This window comes from Pseudoliparis swirei, chromosome 9, assembly GCF_029220125.1.
Source record: "Pseudoliparis swirei isolate HS2019 ecotype Mariana Trench chromosome 9, NWPU_hadal_v1, whole genome shotgun sequence".
Classification (NCBI taxonomy): Eukaryota; Metazoa; Chordata; class Actinopteri; order Perciformes; family Liparidae; genus Pseudoliparis; species Pseudoliparis swirei.
The window spans coordinates 4,274,047-4,293,528 of record NC_079396.1 but is presented as its reverse complement, the minus strand read 5'-3'; the positions used below and the strand labels follow the sequence as shown (position 1 = coordinate 4,293,528).

Below are 19,482 nucleotides of genomic sequence, written 5' to 3'. Positions count from 1 at the left end.
GCAGCCATGGAGACTTATCTTCAAGTGGGCGTGGTTTCACCTCGCAACCCTTTGCCCTTTGACCTCTTTTTCGGTTGCTTTTTTTTCTTCCAAATTACGCACTGAGATGAAGTACGCCCCCCCCCCCCCCTGGAGACTTTAAATACGTCATACTTAATAATCCGACACTCATGTGCCTGTGTGTGTGTGAGTGAGTGTGATTGACGTGACGTGAGGCACTCCACCCCATACGAATCTAGGCAAACCCCGTGGCACGTGTCTTTTTTTCCCTTCTCTTTTCTTTTTGTGTGTGGGTCTTTTAAAATGACGTCACGACCGCGAGGTGCTCGGCAAGCAGGTCGCTCGTCAGTCTGAGAGAAGGAGAGAAGCAGCAGGAGACGGAGCAGCCTCCTCTCTCCTCACTCCCGATGGCAAACTTTCATCCCCGCTCTCTCTCCCAACTCCTCTGAAAAACAACTCTCGACCACTCCAGGATTCTCCACCGTCGTTTTTTCCCCCCTCTCCTCTTCTCCTTTTTTCTGTATTATCAGTTGCACCTGTTTTTCTTTTCTTTAATGTTTCCCTCCTCACTTTGTCTAACCCCTCCGCGCCGCTCAACGCCACCAGAGAGGTTTGTGATGAGGCTAATGAGGACCCCCCCCTACCAGCGGTGACTCGTCTCCTCCGCGCTTCATCCTCATCTTCCACCTCCCACCCAACAACACAAAAAAGAATCTTTGGATAATGTAGGAGAAAGGTGCGCTTTCATTTCTACTGGGATGCCAACTACATGCCTTTTGTATTTTTGCCTTTTTTTATTTTTTTGCGCTCACTGCCTCTCACATATCAGTCTTTCCAGCCAGTGGTGGTGGAGGGAGGAACGGTGAGAGCTATGAAAGATTTCCATGAAGGCAAAGTTTGAGGATACCTCTGTCGGTTTCCCGCTCCTCACCTGTCCGTCCGCACGCGCGAGCGAGCGCGCGAGCCTCCCCGTCTCCTCTCCTGTGTTTAACTGATTATCGCCGCGAGAACAATTGACGCGCAATTTAAAAAAAGGACCTGACTGTTGTTCCGCTGGGTATTTTTTTTTCTTCTTCGACGGCGGTGTTGGGAGGAATTTCATGTGCGCAACGTTGAAGGATAATGGCTTAAATAATGGTTGCGTTCAAGACAGCCGGAGTAAAGTCCGTCACTTGAGTGTTTTTCATCAGCTACAGTGTCGACTTCGGAGGAAACCCATCCGAATGGGAGGCCACCTGGACGACTGAGTCGGGATTCGGCAGCCGAGAACAATGTGGATAAAACGGAGTGTTGCGCGCAGGTAAGACGCGAATATTTTGTGTTTCGTGTGACATTATTAGTTGCACTGGAATGTGTTGCAATTTGTTGCAATTTGCTTCGAGGGCGACCGACACACGTCGGCGCGAGGAGACATTTCACGTGTGACGCCGCTGTTCGATACACTGTTGCCTTAGTTCTTCTTCTCCCTTCTCCGCCACTGCGAGTTACGAGTCTGCTGGACTCCATGAGTGTCTGTGTCGATAGACACTTTAAAAAACAAGAAGTGCAAACGTGTTTTTTTCTGGTAGCAAAGTTCGCAAATATATATCGACTCTTTATTTGTGTTGTGGTTGTGTTGTTGACACCGAGGGGACGTTCAGGCGGAGGAGGAAGAGGAGGAGGAGGAGGAGGCTGATGTGGAGACTGTTGTGTGATGTTTTTAACGCCAGAGAAATGTGATGGAACACTTCGCATCCTGGCCGCTGGGGGTCGCCAACAGTACGGCGCAGGCGACGCGCACGCGCGCTCCAAACGCACCCACACACACATACAGCCTCAAGGTTAGTTAGGTCTGCCAGTTCCCTCTTTGCAGCTCGGGAGAAACAAAGACGTGGAGAGAGAAACTCCAAATTCACACGGTAATTTTAGTCGGTAACAAGAATAAAATATATTGTGTAAAGTCCGATATATATAGAAGTAGTTTGGGGGGCATGGAGTATCGTGCTGATCCCCGGTAGAGGAGAGGATGCCTTGCAATTTAAAACAAAATAACCACGCACAGGACAACAAACATCTAAAAAAGGGATGCTTACTTAGTTTTTATGATTCTGAGTGTTACGTGTGGTAAAAATGATATCCTCAAAACTAGCAGTCGGAAAACCAGTTCACAGACGTATGAGCGTCTGCAAAAACAGCTCAAATTGAGCTTGTGAATTTGACAGTAAACCAGCTTCACAGGTGATGACAGGCTGTGAAATGAGACCAGAGCTGCCAGCCAGGTGGGGACCCCTCTTGCCACCTGCTGCTGCATCTCATTCCCACAAGTGGCTCTTAATTCTTGCCCAATTTAAACCCTTTCGTTTGTTACATATGCCCGACACACGCTTCAGCTACATCTTCAGGGGCCGACCTCACAGGGTCAATGACGCCCGGCGGACAGAGCGGTCGTATTGAGACGATGAAATGAAAATGCATTTACGTTTCCATATCTTCGAGATTGATCGGTGAGACGCGCGGAGAGAAACCCATTTCCATCCTTGGAGATCTCCCCGTTGCTCGCTGACACGATATGAGATGTCAGGGACGGGAGCCGAGCGAGCGGCAAATCGCTTTACGGACTTCTCGCGTCGCAATGAATTCACCTCGTTCCAAAATTCGCTGTTTTGCATTTGTCTTTTTTTCTATGCGATGGCGGCGTTTGGTTTTCCCGAGACACGTTGTTCAGTTCGACACAACAACAATGAGAAGAATAAGAGGCAGCAGTGAGCACAGAGTGGGCCGGTGCATGTACCTGTTGGGACGAAGAACAGACCACCTACAGAAACCTGATACGTGGGTGGGAATGCAACAGCGTTGAGTTTAGCGGAGGAGGAGGAGGAGGAGGAGGAGGAGGAGGAGGAGGAGGAGGAGGGAATGATAGATTCCTCAATACATTAAAGCCATTGATTTAATCGACTGTAGTTACTCTTCATGCAATACGGGCAAAACGTCTCATTAAGGCACCTTGTGGACTCGAGCCGGGTGATAATTCATGATAATCGCCTGTCGACGTTCAGTGTGATGTCATCGTCTCTCAGAACCGTGTCGTTCAAACTAATAACAACAAAGAACACGACAACAGAATAAGTAGTTTAAGTTGTTTTGTGGTTCTCTCTCCAGTGATGCTAAACAGCGGCTATTAATGTGTTTATTATTTGGGGTATTTTTATAAATTCACCGCAATGGGGTATATTACATGATATGGAAATGATGATATGGCTTCACTTTAGAGTTTTTAAACTATAATGCCCAGCTGTGAAATCTGTTATTGCAGAGTAACGGCAGAAGTCACCTCTGCTGTAATGGGGTTCATCAAAATATATTTTAAGAGCTGCAATAAAGTTTGAATAATCAATAAAAAAAGATTTTTTTATCGTCAAATGATGGTAAAACATTTAAATCATCACAACCTCAATCACAATTTGAATTATCTTGTTTTTTTCAAGCCAATTGTCCAAAGATATTCAGTTTGCAATGAAATAAAAGAGTCATAAATGACTTAAATCAACTGTGATTGATTCATTTTCTATGCATGTTTGTATCTTCTAAGTACGGTTAGAGCTCTTGAAACAAGCTGGAGGAACAAAGTAACTTGATAAACTTTCTGAAGCATCAACAACTAAATATAAATGTATTCCACTCAGATTGGAGAGCAGCTTCATCCTCATCCACTCACACAGTGCTGCAACTTCGGCGATGGCAAGATGTGCATGAGTGTGCATAGTTCAATCCCCCACAGCAGACACTACCAAAGTACATCCTGATTACTCAGGAGGAAGACACACTACACCAACGCTGTCAAACACAAGGCCCGCGGGCCGAATCCGGCCCGCCACGTCATTTAATGTGGCCCCTGAAGACTTGAAAGACACACGATCGCCTTTTCTTCAAGAAATTGAAGAAAAATATCCTGTGCTTTTATTTTGAAGGTTTAAAAAAATGTATTCAAGTGATAATATCAGAGAAATGTTCTTATCTACAACATTTCTACACTCAAATAAACAATAATCCCGACACCGATGTGAGCTTGCGTTGCCTCTTAATTGTGACACTTCCCTCTCAACTTACTTTGCTTCTCGAGTTTCATCCATATTACAAAGGAGATTAGTTTAGATCCTGTAAGGGTCCAGGATCTAAACTATCCCCAACCAGAGAGCGTCTCACGTGAGGTCCAACCAGCAGGGACCGGTTGGCTTCACAGGGGGGCTCCATGTCTCCGCTTCCACGTTGCCGACGACCGCATGTGTTGGATCCAGGTGACCCGACATGTGTGCGGCCTGTTGTTTCTCGGTCCTGGATAAGATGTCTGTAAATAATGGGGACGGGGGGGTAAGAGACATGCCAGGCGATTGGATGGAGGACGGGAAGAAAAAGAAGAGGCAGTGGGTTTCATGAACCCAGTGTGTTGATGTTCCTGGTGATCATGTGTTTAGTTTTCTGTGGCTGGAAAAAGAGAAAAAGAGAAGAATCGCTGGCTAAATGGAAGAAGGTTCCTCATATGTTGTTTTATTAAACTCCACACAGAGGGGTTTCCTCCGGGGGGAAACGATCGCCCTTTGAGCAACATCGGCGGCGTAGGGCGGCGGACCGCTCTCCGGCCTCGCTCGCCGGCCTCTCCGTCGGCCTCGCTCGCCGGCCTCTCCGTCGGCCTCGCTCGTCGGCCTCACTGTCGGCCTCGCTCGTCGGCCTCACTGTCGGCCTCGCTCGCCGGCCTCTCCGTCGGCCTCGCCGCCGGCCTCGTTTGCCGGCCTCTCCGTCGGCCTCGCTCGCCGGCCTCACTGTCGGCCTCACTGTCGGCCTCACTGTCGGCCTCGCACGCCGGCCTCGCTTGTCGGCCTCGCTCGTCGGCCTCACTGTCGGCCTCGCTCGCCGGCCTCACTGTCGGCCTCGCACGCCGGCCTCACTCGTCGGCCTCGCTCGTCGGCCTCGCTCGCCGGCCTCACTGTCGGCCTCGCCTCGCTCGCCGGCCTCACTGTCGGCCTCGCACGCCGGCCTCGCTCGTCGGCCTCGCTCGTCGGCCTCGCTCGTCGGCCTCGCTCGCCGGCCTCGTCGCCCGGCCTCCGCCGCCCGCCGGCCTCGCCGCCGGCCTCGCCGCTCGCCTCGCCGCTGGCCTCGCTCGCCGGCCTCGCTTGTCGGCCTCGCTCGCCGGCCTCACTGTCGGCCTCGCACGCCGGCCTCACTCGCTCTTCCAAGAACCGGACGGTCCCAGCGTGGCCGTGGCGGAGTCCATCAGACGCTCCAGTGATTCCGGTGCCATCTTGATGTCTTCCACGAGGGTTTATTAACCTCTCTGGACCATCATTAACCTAATTTGCAGTGAAATAGGCTGTGTTGCCTCTCTGAGATCATAGCCTCTGGAGGTGTGTGTGTGTGTGTGTGTGTGTGTGTGTGTGTGTGTGTGTGTGTGTGTGTGTGTGTGTGTGTGTGTGTGTGGTAAACACCCTGTGCTCAGCAGTCTGTTAACTCCAGAAGGACCAGAACAGGTTGTCCCTGTGAAATGATGTCAGAGACCAAAGCAGACATGGATGCTGTTTGGGAAACACACCGAAGAGAGAGAGAGACGAGGGAGGAAGAGAGAGAGAGACGAGGGAGGAAGAGAGAGCGAGACGAGGGAGGAAGAGAGAGAGAGACGAGGGAGGAAGATAGAGGGAGACGAGGGAGGAAGAGAGAGAGAGACGAGGGAGGAAGAGAGAGAGAGACGAGGGAGGAAGAGAGAGAGAGACGAGGGAGGAGGCTGTTATTACAGGACGTCTTATCACGAGAGGACGGGAGTTCAGCTTGTATCGCGGGTGCAAAACACTCTTTTGACTTCATGCTCTGTTGGCTGAAGTGTTTTTGTATTCAATCGGAACGGGCAATGATTATAAATAGATCACTTTTTCTTCTTGGGGGGGAAAACCTTTCCACTAAAATAACCCCAGCTAATTGTTGTCCGGAGGTTTGCTGACGGCCTTCGGGTTTCTGTGCAGCGCGACGCTTTCAAAGGAACCCTGACGATGACGGTACATTCCTGTTGGAACGCGGGTTATTTAGGACGGCTCCGTGAAGCAACCGGGGCCAACAATGGCGCCGCTGTCCTCCCCGGCTCACAGCCCCTCATTCAGCGGCACCGAAGTGACAGCATCGCTCAGCCTGATTGGGTTTAATGACCGGCTGGTCCAGTTCGGGGCGAGAAACTGTGTCTCCGTCGCACCGAGTGCAGCCTCCCGCCGGATCAATACCGCCTCTCCCGAGTATCGGGTGTCTCCGCCGTGGCCCTTCCCACTACAGGGTTCGTACGGGCCTGGAAAACCTGGAAAAGTTATGGGAAAAACTTAAATCATAAAAGTTTTGGAAAAGTCTTGGAAATTAGTTATAATCACATGTTCATTTACGCCGAGTTTGAAATAATTCATATGTTTTTTAAAGAAAGACGCTCAAAATATAAGGCGGCGAACGCTCTTCTCAATACGCAACATTTTCTAAATTGTTCATGTTTGTACCGAGATTTCAGTTTGGTCCTGGAAATTTGGTTTAAAGTCCTGGAAATCCATCGGTCAAAATGTGTAAGAACCCTGCCACTAACTGGTCTTCCTCACTGAGAACACTTACGCTAAAAATACTTCATAAATGAACAAAAGGAAAGCTCCCGCTCCTGAGAAATGGGCCGAAATACAATTTAAAAAAAAGATTTGCAGCGAGAGGCTGAGCGGGGCGTTGTCCTGCTTTATCTTTATACTTCTTCTTCTTCTCCCATATTCCCATCTCTTTACAGCCCTTCTTCTGTACCTGAGCATGTGGGTCACGCACACTGCAGTGAGTAACACACACAAGATGATGCAACGCCCAGGCTGACCCCCTCAAACCACACGCCTCTGGAATCGCATGCTAAATGACGATTCACGCAAAGTACGGCCTCAAATCGAGCATTCCAACTGCACCGTTTGGGAATGGGAAATGCCGCTGACTGGACATACCCACAATGCATTGCGATGTCTGTGACTTTACGATGTTTTTAATACATTTTCGGGCCAAATATGTGGTCGGTTCATCTCAAATAACGCCTGTTTGAAAAATGTGCAGAGACTCTCTGTGAATCGTCTGAATAGACTCAATCATTCATGTCGCAGGCAGGAAGCGGCATGGAGGAGGCGCTACGTCAGCGTGACACACACTCTCCACCTTCTCTATTGTTCCCTCTGTACTATGTTCCCGCACTCCGGCAATGCCACACTTCAACCACAGGAGAATGTGTGTGTGGGGGTGTGGGTGTGTGTGTGTGTGAGGTATTTGCGCCCCAGAGGCCGGCTGCACAGAAGCGATCCATAAATCTCTGCAGCTCTTTGGAGAGCCGACTGGTGTTTATCTCCCTAATACAGGAGACCTCGTGCGGAGAGCTTAACTCCTCCACTCCCACAGCTCGTCCAGAGCAGGGTGCTCGCACCTTTTCAGCACGCGAGCTACGTATAAAATGACCAGGTCAAAATGATCTGCCTACGCGGGCAAGGGACTTTTTTTTTGCTCCGTCCCGATGCTGTTGTGTAGAGACGATCAACAACAGACGTTTAGTTGAATAAAAGAACAAAGACGTGCTATAGAGAAAATTTCAGGGGGGCGGGTCCATTTTTTAAAATGTCATGCGATCTACCAATACTACGCCGCGATCGACTGGCAGGTCGTTGCGATCGACGTATTGAGCAGCCTGGTCCAGAGCCACACGGCGGCCGCGCGGAGATACTTCCAGACGGGGCGTGTTGTTGCTGAACAGATGGGCGTGGTGACACGGGTCCAGTGGGCAGACAGGGGAAAGGGCAGAACAGGATTCTACACGGGGGACCGTCGGCTCCCCCTCCGACCGGTTGGACCTCTCAGGAGCCACAAGTTCACCTGGTCACTGGTCACGGCTCAGGTCTGATTAAAAGCTTCAACATTAACACATTAAACATCGACATGTTTGCTTCTATTATTACTTCAGCCGCTTGAAACTGAAGACGCATCTATTCTGACTTTACCTTGAATAAAAACAGATTAGCACTTCAGTGGCTCTTTAATGGCATTTACATATATTGTTACTTATAGTATTACTTATGGTATTACTTATAGTATTACTTATATTATTACTTAAAGTATTACTTTATGGTATTACTTATATTATTACTTATATTATTACCAAAAGTATTACTTAAAGTATTACTTAAAGTATTACTTATGGTATTACTTATGGTATTACTTATAGTATTACTTATATTATTACTTAAAGTATTACTTATGGTATTATATTATTACTTATATTATTACCAAAAGTATTACTTAAAGTATTACTTATATTATTACTTAAAGTATTACTTATAGTATTACTTATGGTATTACTTATGGTATTACTTATATTATTACTTATAGTATTACTTATATTATTACTTAAAGTATTACTTATGGTATTACTTATATTATTACTTATATTATTACTTATATTATTACTTAAAGTATTACTTATGATATTACTTATATTATTACTTAAATGTAACTTCCTTGATTGTTGTGGTTCTGAGTTCTTCTTCGTGGTTGATGAACTTATTGTAAGACGCTCTGGATCAAAGCGTCTGATGAATGACGTGATGTAATATAATGTATTATCTCTGAGTCAAAGTAAGAGTTTGAACGGGTCTTTGTAAAAGTGGAACATGTTTATGGGCCGGTTGAAGGCAGAATCTCTGCTGCCGCCAGCAGAACGTCCCTCAGTTCGAGCTGAAGCCCCCATCTCCACTCATTAGAACGGGGGAACAGAGGGAATAAGTCCTTTGATTCCTGTGTGTCTTGCCTCTAGTTAACCACAGGCCCATTTACGAGACTGAGTGTGTGTGTGTGTGTGTGTGTGTACACATGCGTGGCTGTATTTGCCCTGTCTCATAGGTTGAGCACACAGCCCCCCTCAGCTCCAGCGGCCACACGCTGCATATTCAACACGCTGCAAATAGAGGATCAGAGGAAGGGCAAATACATCCCATAATGCAACACACAGCTGGGGCCGAACGCTCGTCGGCTCGACTACCTGCTGCACGACTGCGAGTGTGACGCGTGATCATAAAAATGCGTGGCACTTCTACGTTTGGTCATTTGGTGGAATATCACCGTAAGACATTATAATTACAGGATAATGACGACGATCATGATTCCCTCAGAAAATGTCACACGCTTAATTTCTTTCCTCGGGGTGACGGGGTTTTGGTATTTATCCCTGCAGACTCTCCTCGTATGGCATTTACAGGAAGCCGTATGAGTCACATGACCTTACACTACACCTCACTTATTACCACTAAACATACATCCTTATAATTAATAACTAAATGACGTCGTAGATGGTCCATACCATAAGGCATGTAATCATAAAAAAGTACGGCTGTTTAAAAAAAAAAAACGTTTTACCATTTTCAGCAGAAATAAGAAAGAATTAAAAAAGTAGCACCCGTGTAGTGAAAGTCATGAATCTTTTTTAAAATAATTCTTTATTGTAAACATATTGATTATAGCGACTATGAGTATAGTGAGTGTGAGGTGGTGGTGATGGGATTATTTTGATATTTTCATGCCACATTTTTATCCAAAGTGCCATCTGGTTATGATAATGCACATATAATAATAATAATGCACATATAATAATAATAATGCACATATAAAATCAGAAGGTGTATCAGGCGTGAGCGTTCAGACGTCAGGAGGCCTAAACCTCCAGGATCCTCTCAGGAATGAGAGACGGCCGTTGGAGCCTCATCCCTGAAAGTGCTTTGCACAATAGGAGTTGTGAGTGTGTGTGTGTGTGTGTGGGGGGGGGGGCTGAATTAAAATAACAATAGAGCCTTTTTGCTCATGGTCCATTAGAGCTGCTGCCTGTGTGATGCTGCCTGTGAGCGTGGCGGTAGATGTGAAAGGTGCCGATGTCTCCACGAGTCCTGACGCGAGAATGTTTTTCGAGTTTTCCTGACCGTCATTCGTCGCCTTGACAACAATCGCGATGAATTAGACTGAGCGCTTTCTCCTTTTTTTGCGCGAAGAATTCGACCTCCGAAGTCCGGAAGTGCGTGAAGCGACGGGTTCGGCAGCGAGCTCGAGGAGGTGTGTCATCGCGGACTCCATTGTGCTCGGCGCCGTGGGCCGGGTGACAGTTAAAATGAGATTTTAAATGGGAACATTAAGTGGAAGCCGTGGAGCCTCATAATTCATACCCATCCGATACGCGGCGCCGTTCATCAAGGCTGCAGCAGTCTGTAAACCTTCTGACATTTTCAATTTGCCTTATCGTTAACCGTGTCTTGAGTGTATTGGCCTGGAGTGGCGGCCCGGCCATCGTCACTTAAGGTGCGTTCGCACCAAAAGCAAAACTATTTTTCGCGTCGCCCAAAACGCGTGAGTTTACTCGCTCGGCCGTTCACCGTGTTCACGCCATGAGCGTCAAGACGCTCCGTGAGGGGCGGGGCTTATCTCCGTGTCTCGTCTCCATAAAGACCGTGATCATCTCCTTCATCCACCAGAATAACTAACCGCTAGTTCTGCTTTATATTTGTCGTGGACGTCCCACACACTAACGCCCTCGTGTTTGGGTTCATGACATCACCCGTAGGCTCACTCAGCTCGGTCACTTTCACCGATGAAGTTACTGTGACGCCTGAAAGACTTCCGCTTCCAGCGCTACGAGAGCGGAACTCGAGAGCCGATTGGCCCGAGTTGCGAGATGACCGCCTCAAAGTTGAAATATTTAAACTCCGGGCGAAAATTGTGCCGCTGTAAACACGTCGCCCACATCGCGTCGCCCGGGAAAATATCGCGTCTATCGCAGCCACGCGCGTCTGTACGTTGACTTTTCATGGGATTCAGTCGCGCGAAAAAATAGTTTCGCTTTTGGTGTGAACGCGCCTTAACACATTCCTCTGGGAGGCTCCGCCTCTTTAAGGACGACGCGTTTTCCTAAATGACGGTTGGGTGTTTCTTTCAAACTGTTTGCGTGATTACGATCTCTTGTTTATTTCCTCGCACAAGTGGAGATGATTCCAGTCAATTTAAGGCGTTACCTGTCGAGAGACACTTGGATTGTACCGCAGAGGGGAGGACATTTACACACTGACTGAAATCCAGGAGCATTTAAAAAGAAATTGCCGCCACTTTATTAAACTTATATAATCAATATGCTTATTTAGGCTGACAGATAAGCAATTTTCATACCCGGAGGTGTGGTGGGGTCAACCGATGAAAGGTCACCAAAGTGAACAAGTTTTATCCCTCGTGTCTCTTCCAAATAACCAACACAGACCTGTGTGCCAAAAAAAAGCTTTGACTGGTGAAATATTGGAGATGCAAAATCCAGGTGCAGTGATTATAGTTTGTTACAAAATACTGCAGAACCTATCGGCTCCCCCAGGGAAACGATCAGAGGACGACAGGCTGTGAGATACAGATATACAAATATTGTTCTTATGCGATAAATAATCCATCCACTTTGATTCTCTAAATAATATAGAGCTCTTCATGCCGCCACCCATGGTTTTCAATTGTTGTTGTCCCGCGTGTGTGTGTATTGAACAACACCTGAGACAGGTGTACTAAGAATGGTCAGGCTGTGTGTGTGTGTGTGTTTCTGGAGTGTGTAGCATTTAAAAGCGTCCCCGTGCTCCCCTCGAGAGTTTTGCTCTTTGCAATCGTTGCGCAATATAAGCGCTATCGCTTTTTTTGTTGCTCCATACTCTAAATGTCCCAAAAGTCCCCGGGCCAATCGTCTGCTTCACTCCACACACATGAAGCAATGAAGCAGCACTATAAAAAAATAAAATAAAAAAAAGTGATTCCATACATGAACACAAGGAGTTTGTGACGAGTGAAGGAAGAGATTTACACGTGACGACTGGAGGGGATCCAGGCCACATGGTCTCCAGTGTAAACAAGTGAACATGGAAATCATTACATGAGCGGTTTAGAGTTGATGTTGCAGTATTTTGCCCCTCGGGACGGATTCAAAGTGTGTGTGTAGTTTCAGTCCATCTTTATGATCACATCTTTGTGTTCAGCGCTGTTCGATTCCAGGGATCTCAGCGGACGTTTTTTAGGATGTGCTAAAGATTGCAGCCGTCCTCGACATTCTGACTCGTAAAATAGAAAAAGATTTTAAAATAAAGGACACTATGATCCACATTATTTTGTTTTATAGCGGTTTTTGGGCTTCAGAAGCTGCGCCAACAGTAAATGTGAAGTGGCTGATAATCTCAATCCCGAGACGTAAAGGCAGGAATGACTTCACGTTGCACCTCGTCCTCTGTCAGTCGTTCCTGAGACGCTTTGTTATTTACTGACTGCTCCGAGCCGAGGAACGTGGAACCTGCGTGGCTACATGGCTGAGTTTACTCGCTTGACTATTTGTGGCTTTTCGCATTTGCTTCATTCGCGCCTTAACCCTTGTGTTGCCTTAGGGTCATTTTGACCCGAATCAATATTACACCCTCCCCCCGCTTTTGGGTCATTTTGACCCGATTCAATGTTTCACCCTCCTGTTACCTTTATATTTACTAACATATTTTACCCTTTGGGTTCAATTTGACGCCAGCAATTAAAACCTCCAGAAAATTATTAGAATTAATATTGTTTTCCAAGTTTAAGTGTGAGGCACTTTATGTTTGTTTGTTGACTACCGAAAGAACACCGACATTAAACATTGAATGGGGTCAAATTAATCCTAAAGCGGGGGGAGGGTGTAATATTGATTCGGGTCAAATATCTAAAGGGGGTGGGGCTTATCTCTGTGTCTTTACTCCGTGGAAACGGTTATCATTTCCTTCATCCACCACGGAAGAACTAACCACTAGTTCTTCTTTATACTTGTTGAGGACGTTCCACACACGTCAGAACATCTAACGCCCTCGTGTTTGGCTTCATAACATTAATATCATATATACACTACCATTCAAAAGTTTGGTGTCATCCAGACAATTTCGTGTCTTCCATGAAAACTCACTTTTATTTATCAAATGAATTGAAAATTGAATAGAAAATATAGTCAAGACATTGACAAGGTTAGAAATAATGATTAATATTTGAAGTATTAATTTTGTTCTTCAAACTTCAAGCTCAAAGGAAGGCCAGTTGTATCGCTTATATCACCAGCATAACTGTTTTCAGCTGTGCTAACATAATTGCACAAGGGTTTTCTAATCAGACATTAGTCTTCTAAGGCGATGATCAAACACAATGTACCATTAGAACACTGGAGTGATAGTTGATGGAAATGGGCCTCTATACACCTATGGAGATATTTCATTAGAAACCAGACGTTTCCACCTAGAATAGTCATTTACCACATTAACAATGCAAAGTGTGTATTTTTGATTAATGTTATCTTTATTGAAAAAACAGTGCTTTTCTTTGAAAAATAAAGACATTTCTAAGTGACCCCAAACTTTTGAACGGTAGTGTATATATTTATACATGACATCACCCGTAGGCTCACACAGTCTGGATAACTGACGCTTCCAGCAGCAGCCAGTTAGATTCACCAGCGGCGGAGCGTCTCAACGCCGGTTGGCTTTTGCAACTCGAAATATTTCGACTTTGCACGGGATTTACTCGCGGGAAAAAATCTGCAACGCTTTTGGTTGTGAACGCAGCTTAAGTCCTGACAAAATTTGACATTGTTGAATCTGGTTGGTCAAGTCCAACTGATTGGAAACAGATTTTGTGGCTCTCCGTTTCAGCTTCATGCATACAAATAGTAAAAACTAGAGGGGACTCTGTTTGCACTAGTGCTCCATTAGCTGTTAACGCTCAGCCGAACACACGACGTCCAGAACAATAGCGATGTGCAAACGGCCTCCGCCCCACTGTGTCCGTAGTCAAGCAATCACGAGAAGTCCTTCAGCAAGCATCCTAAAATATAGCAGCAGGACTTTAAGACCCAGATGGTTATTAGAGCGCCACAAACAGCTGTTTGTTCCCCCAAGGGGATTTTAGAGAATCACTCATAAACTAAAAAAAACATTTAGCGCTCTATTGGGGCTACTTTCCCATATGGGTACTCTGGGAAATATATTTATTAATTTATTTTTCTGTCACCTTACACCAGACATGGGCAAACTACGGCCCGCGGGCCGCATCCGGCCCGTTAGGCTTTTTAATCCGGCCCGCCGAACTTGTCCAAATCGCGACTTTGTTTACTTCCGGTGTGCGTTGGCGCGGAAAGTACTCGTCACACAAAACCCTTCACCATGATTTGTCAATCCGTTTGTCTGTCAACATTTTGCGAAAAAACAACAACCAATGAACACTCAGTAAATCACAAGGGACCCGCCCACCACACAGGTGAGGCTCATTTAGAAACAGCCGCAGTGATTTTGCCGAGCAGCGCGGAGCCTGGAGCAGCTGCAGAGCCGCGAGGAGGAACACGCAGCCAGAAGAGATCCACTTGGACCGGGTAAGAGTCTTTACTACACGTTACGTGTCACGGTGTCCGTCCCGGTGTCCGTAACTTGTGCGCGGTGCTGACTAGTCTTGTATTTTACAGAGAGGCTTCACCAGAGCCTGCAGCTCCACCTGCAGCTCCACCTGCCCGGCCAGCAGAGAGGTCTCGTGACACGATGACATGATGTTATTATAGTGAAGCCATATTGTAAATAGTCAATAGTTGTGTTCTGTTTTCTATTTCACAACATGTATATAATGTAGAATTTTTTTATTTTGTATGTACAATACATATTTCAAAAATAAATAAATGTAATGGTCATTTTTTATTCGCACACACCCCATGAAACTATTTGCAATATGAAGTCATTTCTCAGTCCCATCTTTATCATTTTGGTGAATGTGTGACAGACTACATCATTTTTACTAAAAAAACGTTCATACAAAATTTGGTTTTCCTCATTTATTCAATTCAGTTTATTTGTAGAGCCCAATTTCACAAATTACAAATTTGTCTCGGAGTGCTTTACAATCTGTGCATATAGACATCCCTGACCTTTGACCTCACATCGGATCAGGAACAACAGAGGAGGATCCCTCTCCAGGATGGACAGGTGCCATTACATGTATCTAGCATTGTATTCAGATATTTCACTGCTTTTGTGAACCTATGACCTTTGGTAAACCAATTTCAAACACCAAAACAGTTCATCCACATGAGTAAAGATGTGTTTTCAGAAGAGATATGAATAATTTTGAAAATCGAACTTCAATTGTGAGCTTTAGGGTCATATTTTATCGAGTCAGTCTGTTTGTGACGGGTTCATACACATGCTGACCAGATGACGCCGCACATCGCCCTCACTTTAAAGACCCCTTTCTAGTTTCTGCTGCAGGCAGGATATTTAATACAGTCTATCTCTCAGGACAATCCGTCCATTATTTTGTGGGGTTTAAAACCATTAGAAATTATTGAGCTTGAGTATTTCGTTGGGTAATAATTTGTTTTGAATGTTGAAAGTGATTCCATTGATCTCTTTCCAGTAAATGTTGATTACTTTAACTTTGCACCTTAAATTGAAATGTATAAAAAACAGATGCAATCTCCAGGTTTAATAAATTACATTGCGTGTCCAAATGCTCCTGGCCCGGCCCCTCTGTCACATTTTAGAACCGAATGTGGCCTGCAGGTCAAAAAGTTTGCCCACCCCTGCCTTACACTGTTGGTATTCATGAATATATACATATCACCACTCACCTAAGTATTTAAGATTAGGCATAACAATTAGTATTATACATTCGGGTCCTGACTGATGTTTTTTCCACCAAATAAAATGTGTCCAGAGCCACAAAAGCTATTTCATACCACAGCTTATTAAGTTTTTTAATATATATATATATATATATTTATATATATATTTAAATATCTAAATATATTTATTTATCTATAAATATATTTGTATATATATAATATATATATATAGTCATATTATAAATGCAAAAACTATAGTTTGTTGGATTTATGAAATTATAGAACCAGAATAAAGACAATTGTTGACATTGTATTGCTATTTTACCGGTTATAACCAAACCAAACTCTTATGAAGAGTAGTAGAAGAAGAACAAATACACTGGTCAATTAATCAGACAACTATGCAGGTCCAGGTTCTTTGAACTGTTTATTAACCCGAGAGCATTGCATTGATCAAAATCCATTCAGTGGGTTAACGGTGAGACAGTGAATGGTTCACATCTAGTTGTGTATCTTCTTCTCTTTGCTCGCGCTGCTTCTCTTCTTCCAAAGAGAGCCGTATGTAAGTTAAATAGCTCCGAGCTTCCACACTTAGGGCTGTCTCGCCTTTACGGCGCATCACTGCTGACCTCCTCTCGAAAACACAGATTATTCTGGGTCAGACTCTCTTAAAGCGACACGCTGGAATTAATGGAACTGGCAAGGGCAGCGAAGGACTGTTCATGTGTTTTCTCAATATGCTGCAGCAAAAAAAAAGAAAAGCAACAAAGAAACTTTCCCCTCAATCATCCCAGAGGGGTCATTTCTAAAAGACGTGGATGGATGTCTTCTATAAGACGGCAAGGCAATTACCAGCATATTAGAGAGTGATGCAAAGATCCACTGTGCGTCAGCTCTGTTCATGTTGTTTTTGAGTTTCTAGAGGTCAGTTTATCTTTGGGGAGCGTAAGTGGCATCTTTCAGCTCCCCCAAGGCTTCAAGCACTCGGTACGGCATGAATCCTCCTCCATTGTTGTTGTAGCCTTTGTCGTAGCGTGACGGCGCGCGATGTCATTTATCTGCTGTACGTTCGTCGGTCTCGGCTCACCGGGCGGTGATCCGTGGAGCAGAAGACGGATGTTTTACCGGGACAGCTGAGAGGTTCACTCACCGTCGACAGGGTTCGTACGGTCACGGAAAACCTGGAGAAGTCATGGAATTTTAAAATGGTCATTTCCAGGCCGGGAAAAGTCATGGGAAAAAACTTAAATCATAAAAGTTTTGGAAAAGTCATGGAAATTTGTGATAATCACATGTTCATTTACGGCGAGTTTGAAATAATTAATATGTTTTTTAAAGAAAAACGCTCAAAATATAAGCCGGCGTACGCTCTCAATACGCTCAATGTTCTACATTTTTCATGTTTTTACCGAGATTTCAGTTTGGTCATCGACATTTGGTTTAAAGTCATGGAAAAGTCCTGGAAATCCATTGATCAAAATGTGTAAGAACCCTGCGTCGACACGGAGAGCTCACGTGTGATTCCCACCGGCTCAGCAGCACCGTCATGTCGGGTGGGGGAACCGGTCGGAGCTGCCGACGCACCGTGAGCTTCCTCTAGGTCGGTACACACACACAAAAATCAAGAAATATATTTTTTAATTATAAAAAAACTAAGAAATAAGTTATAGTTGTTAATATTTGTTAAAACAATTTAATAACAATATGCCCCCATAATTTCGATAATTTAATAGCATTTTGTTGTTGTTCTTTGTTGTGTGTGTCCTATCTGTGTTGCCTGTACTAGGTCGGTACACACACACAAAAATCAATAAATATAATTTTGAATTATCAAAAAACTAAGAAATAAGTTATAGTTGTTAATATTTGTTCAAACAATTTAATAACAATAAATAACCACAAAGAAATAAGAATACAATTGAATATGATTATCTGATTTCTGTTTTTTTGTTTGTTTTTTGTTCCAAAAATCTAAGAAAACACTTTGAATCTGTAGACTACTGCCTAATGGTCTTATTATTGACATTATTATCACAATTGCTCATATACTGTAAGCCTAAATAAGTATATTTATTATTTTTTAATAAAGGTTAAATGTTATTCTACAAGTTAATTTTATTTTTTAGATTTAGCATCTTTCTGAGGGTTTAGTTTGTTCCTTGTAATAATAATAATCCATTTAATATATATAGTGCTTTTTAAGATACTCAGACACTTTACTTGTTACATTGATACACCGTAGACAACTCAGAGTTAAGTGTACTAGACTGCATCCTGCTCTGGATCTTATTATTATTACATAACAGTATTCAATGTTTCTAATCAGAGATGGTAGTAAATTAAAATCACATTATCTTGTTGTTTATTCAGTATTACTTAAAAAAACACACAATTTCCCACAATCCTCCAGACCACCCGGGTTAACCGTCCTTGGCGTAATAACAGCCGTACGAAGAGCGTTGGCGTTTACCAGAGAGCATTCTGGGTGATCGTGTTCTGAACGCTGATGTCAGGAGGCTAGCTGGTCGTTGTCAATAGACCTGTAACTATTGTGTATGTTTTTACTGCCTTTTGGGGCATTTGCTCACATTAATCTGTGTTTCACGTTGTGCTGCAGTAGATACCCCCGCGTGTTGAGTGTGATGGTTTAGTCCACGTCACACTGGACTTCAGTCAATAAATAAAATGTTCTCTCAGGGCGGCTCAGACAAACACCACGAACAATATGGGAGCAAAGGAGATGGACGTCATGTTCACACATCGTACCATCATATACGTTTGACATCAGAAACGTTTGATGATAAGATGATAAAATATGATGTATATACACCTCTCTCTCTCTCTCTCTCTCTCACACTCGAGGGTCCATTGTTGGAATTTAATGTTCATACATTGCACGATAATATACATTTCACATGAGAAACCTTTGATATTATAAAATATGCTACATACATACTCTCTCTTTCTCTCTCACTCACACACTCACACACACACACTCAGACTCACACTCACTAACACACTCACACACTCACACACACACACACTCAGACTCACACTCACTAACACACACTCAGACTCACACTCACTAACACACTCACACACACACACTCAGACTCACACACACTCAGACTCACACTCACTAACACACTCACACACACACACTCAGACTCACACTCACTAACACACTCACACACACTCAGACTCACACTCACTAACACACTCACACACACACTCAGACTCACACTCACTAACACACTCACACACACACTCAGACTCACACTCACTAACACTCACACACACACACACACTCAGACTCACACTCACTAACACACTCACACACACTCAGACTCACACTCACTAACACACACACACACTCAGACTCACACTCACTAACACACTCACACACACACTCAGACTCACACTCACTAACACACACACACACACACTCAGACTCACACTCACTAACACACACACACTCAGACTCACACTCACTAACACACTCACACACACACACTCAGACTCACACTCACTAACACACTCACACTCACACACACTCACACACACACACACACACACTCAGACTCACACTCACTAACACACTCACACACTCAGACTCACACTCACTAACACACACACACACACACACTCAGACTCACACTCACTCACACACACACACTCAGACTCACACACACACACACACTCAGACTCACACACACACACACACACACACACACTCAGACTCACACTCACACACACACTCAGACTCACACACACTCAGACTCACTCACACACACACACAC

At 44.7% G+C, this 19,482-nt stretch overlaps 1 protein-coding gene across 1 annotated transcript in view; it reads left to right on the top strand.

Annotated features, from left to right (window-relative positions):
• Positions 1-1,184: 1,184 nt before the first annotated feature.
• ajap1 (adherens junctions associated protein 1) overlaps positions 1,185-19,482 on the top strand; it is a 52,979-nt gene continuing 34,681 nt past the window's right edge. The window contains exon 1 of the mRNA XM_056423470.1: positions 1,185-1,300. Coding sequence (XP_056279445.1) covers positions 1,272-1,300 — 29 coding nt within the window. The 5' untranslated portion in view covers positions 1,185-1,271. The remainder of the gene's footprint in view (positions 1,301-19,482) is intronic.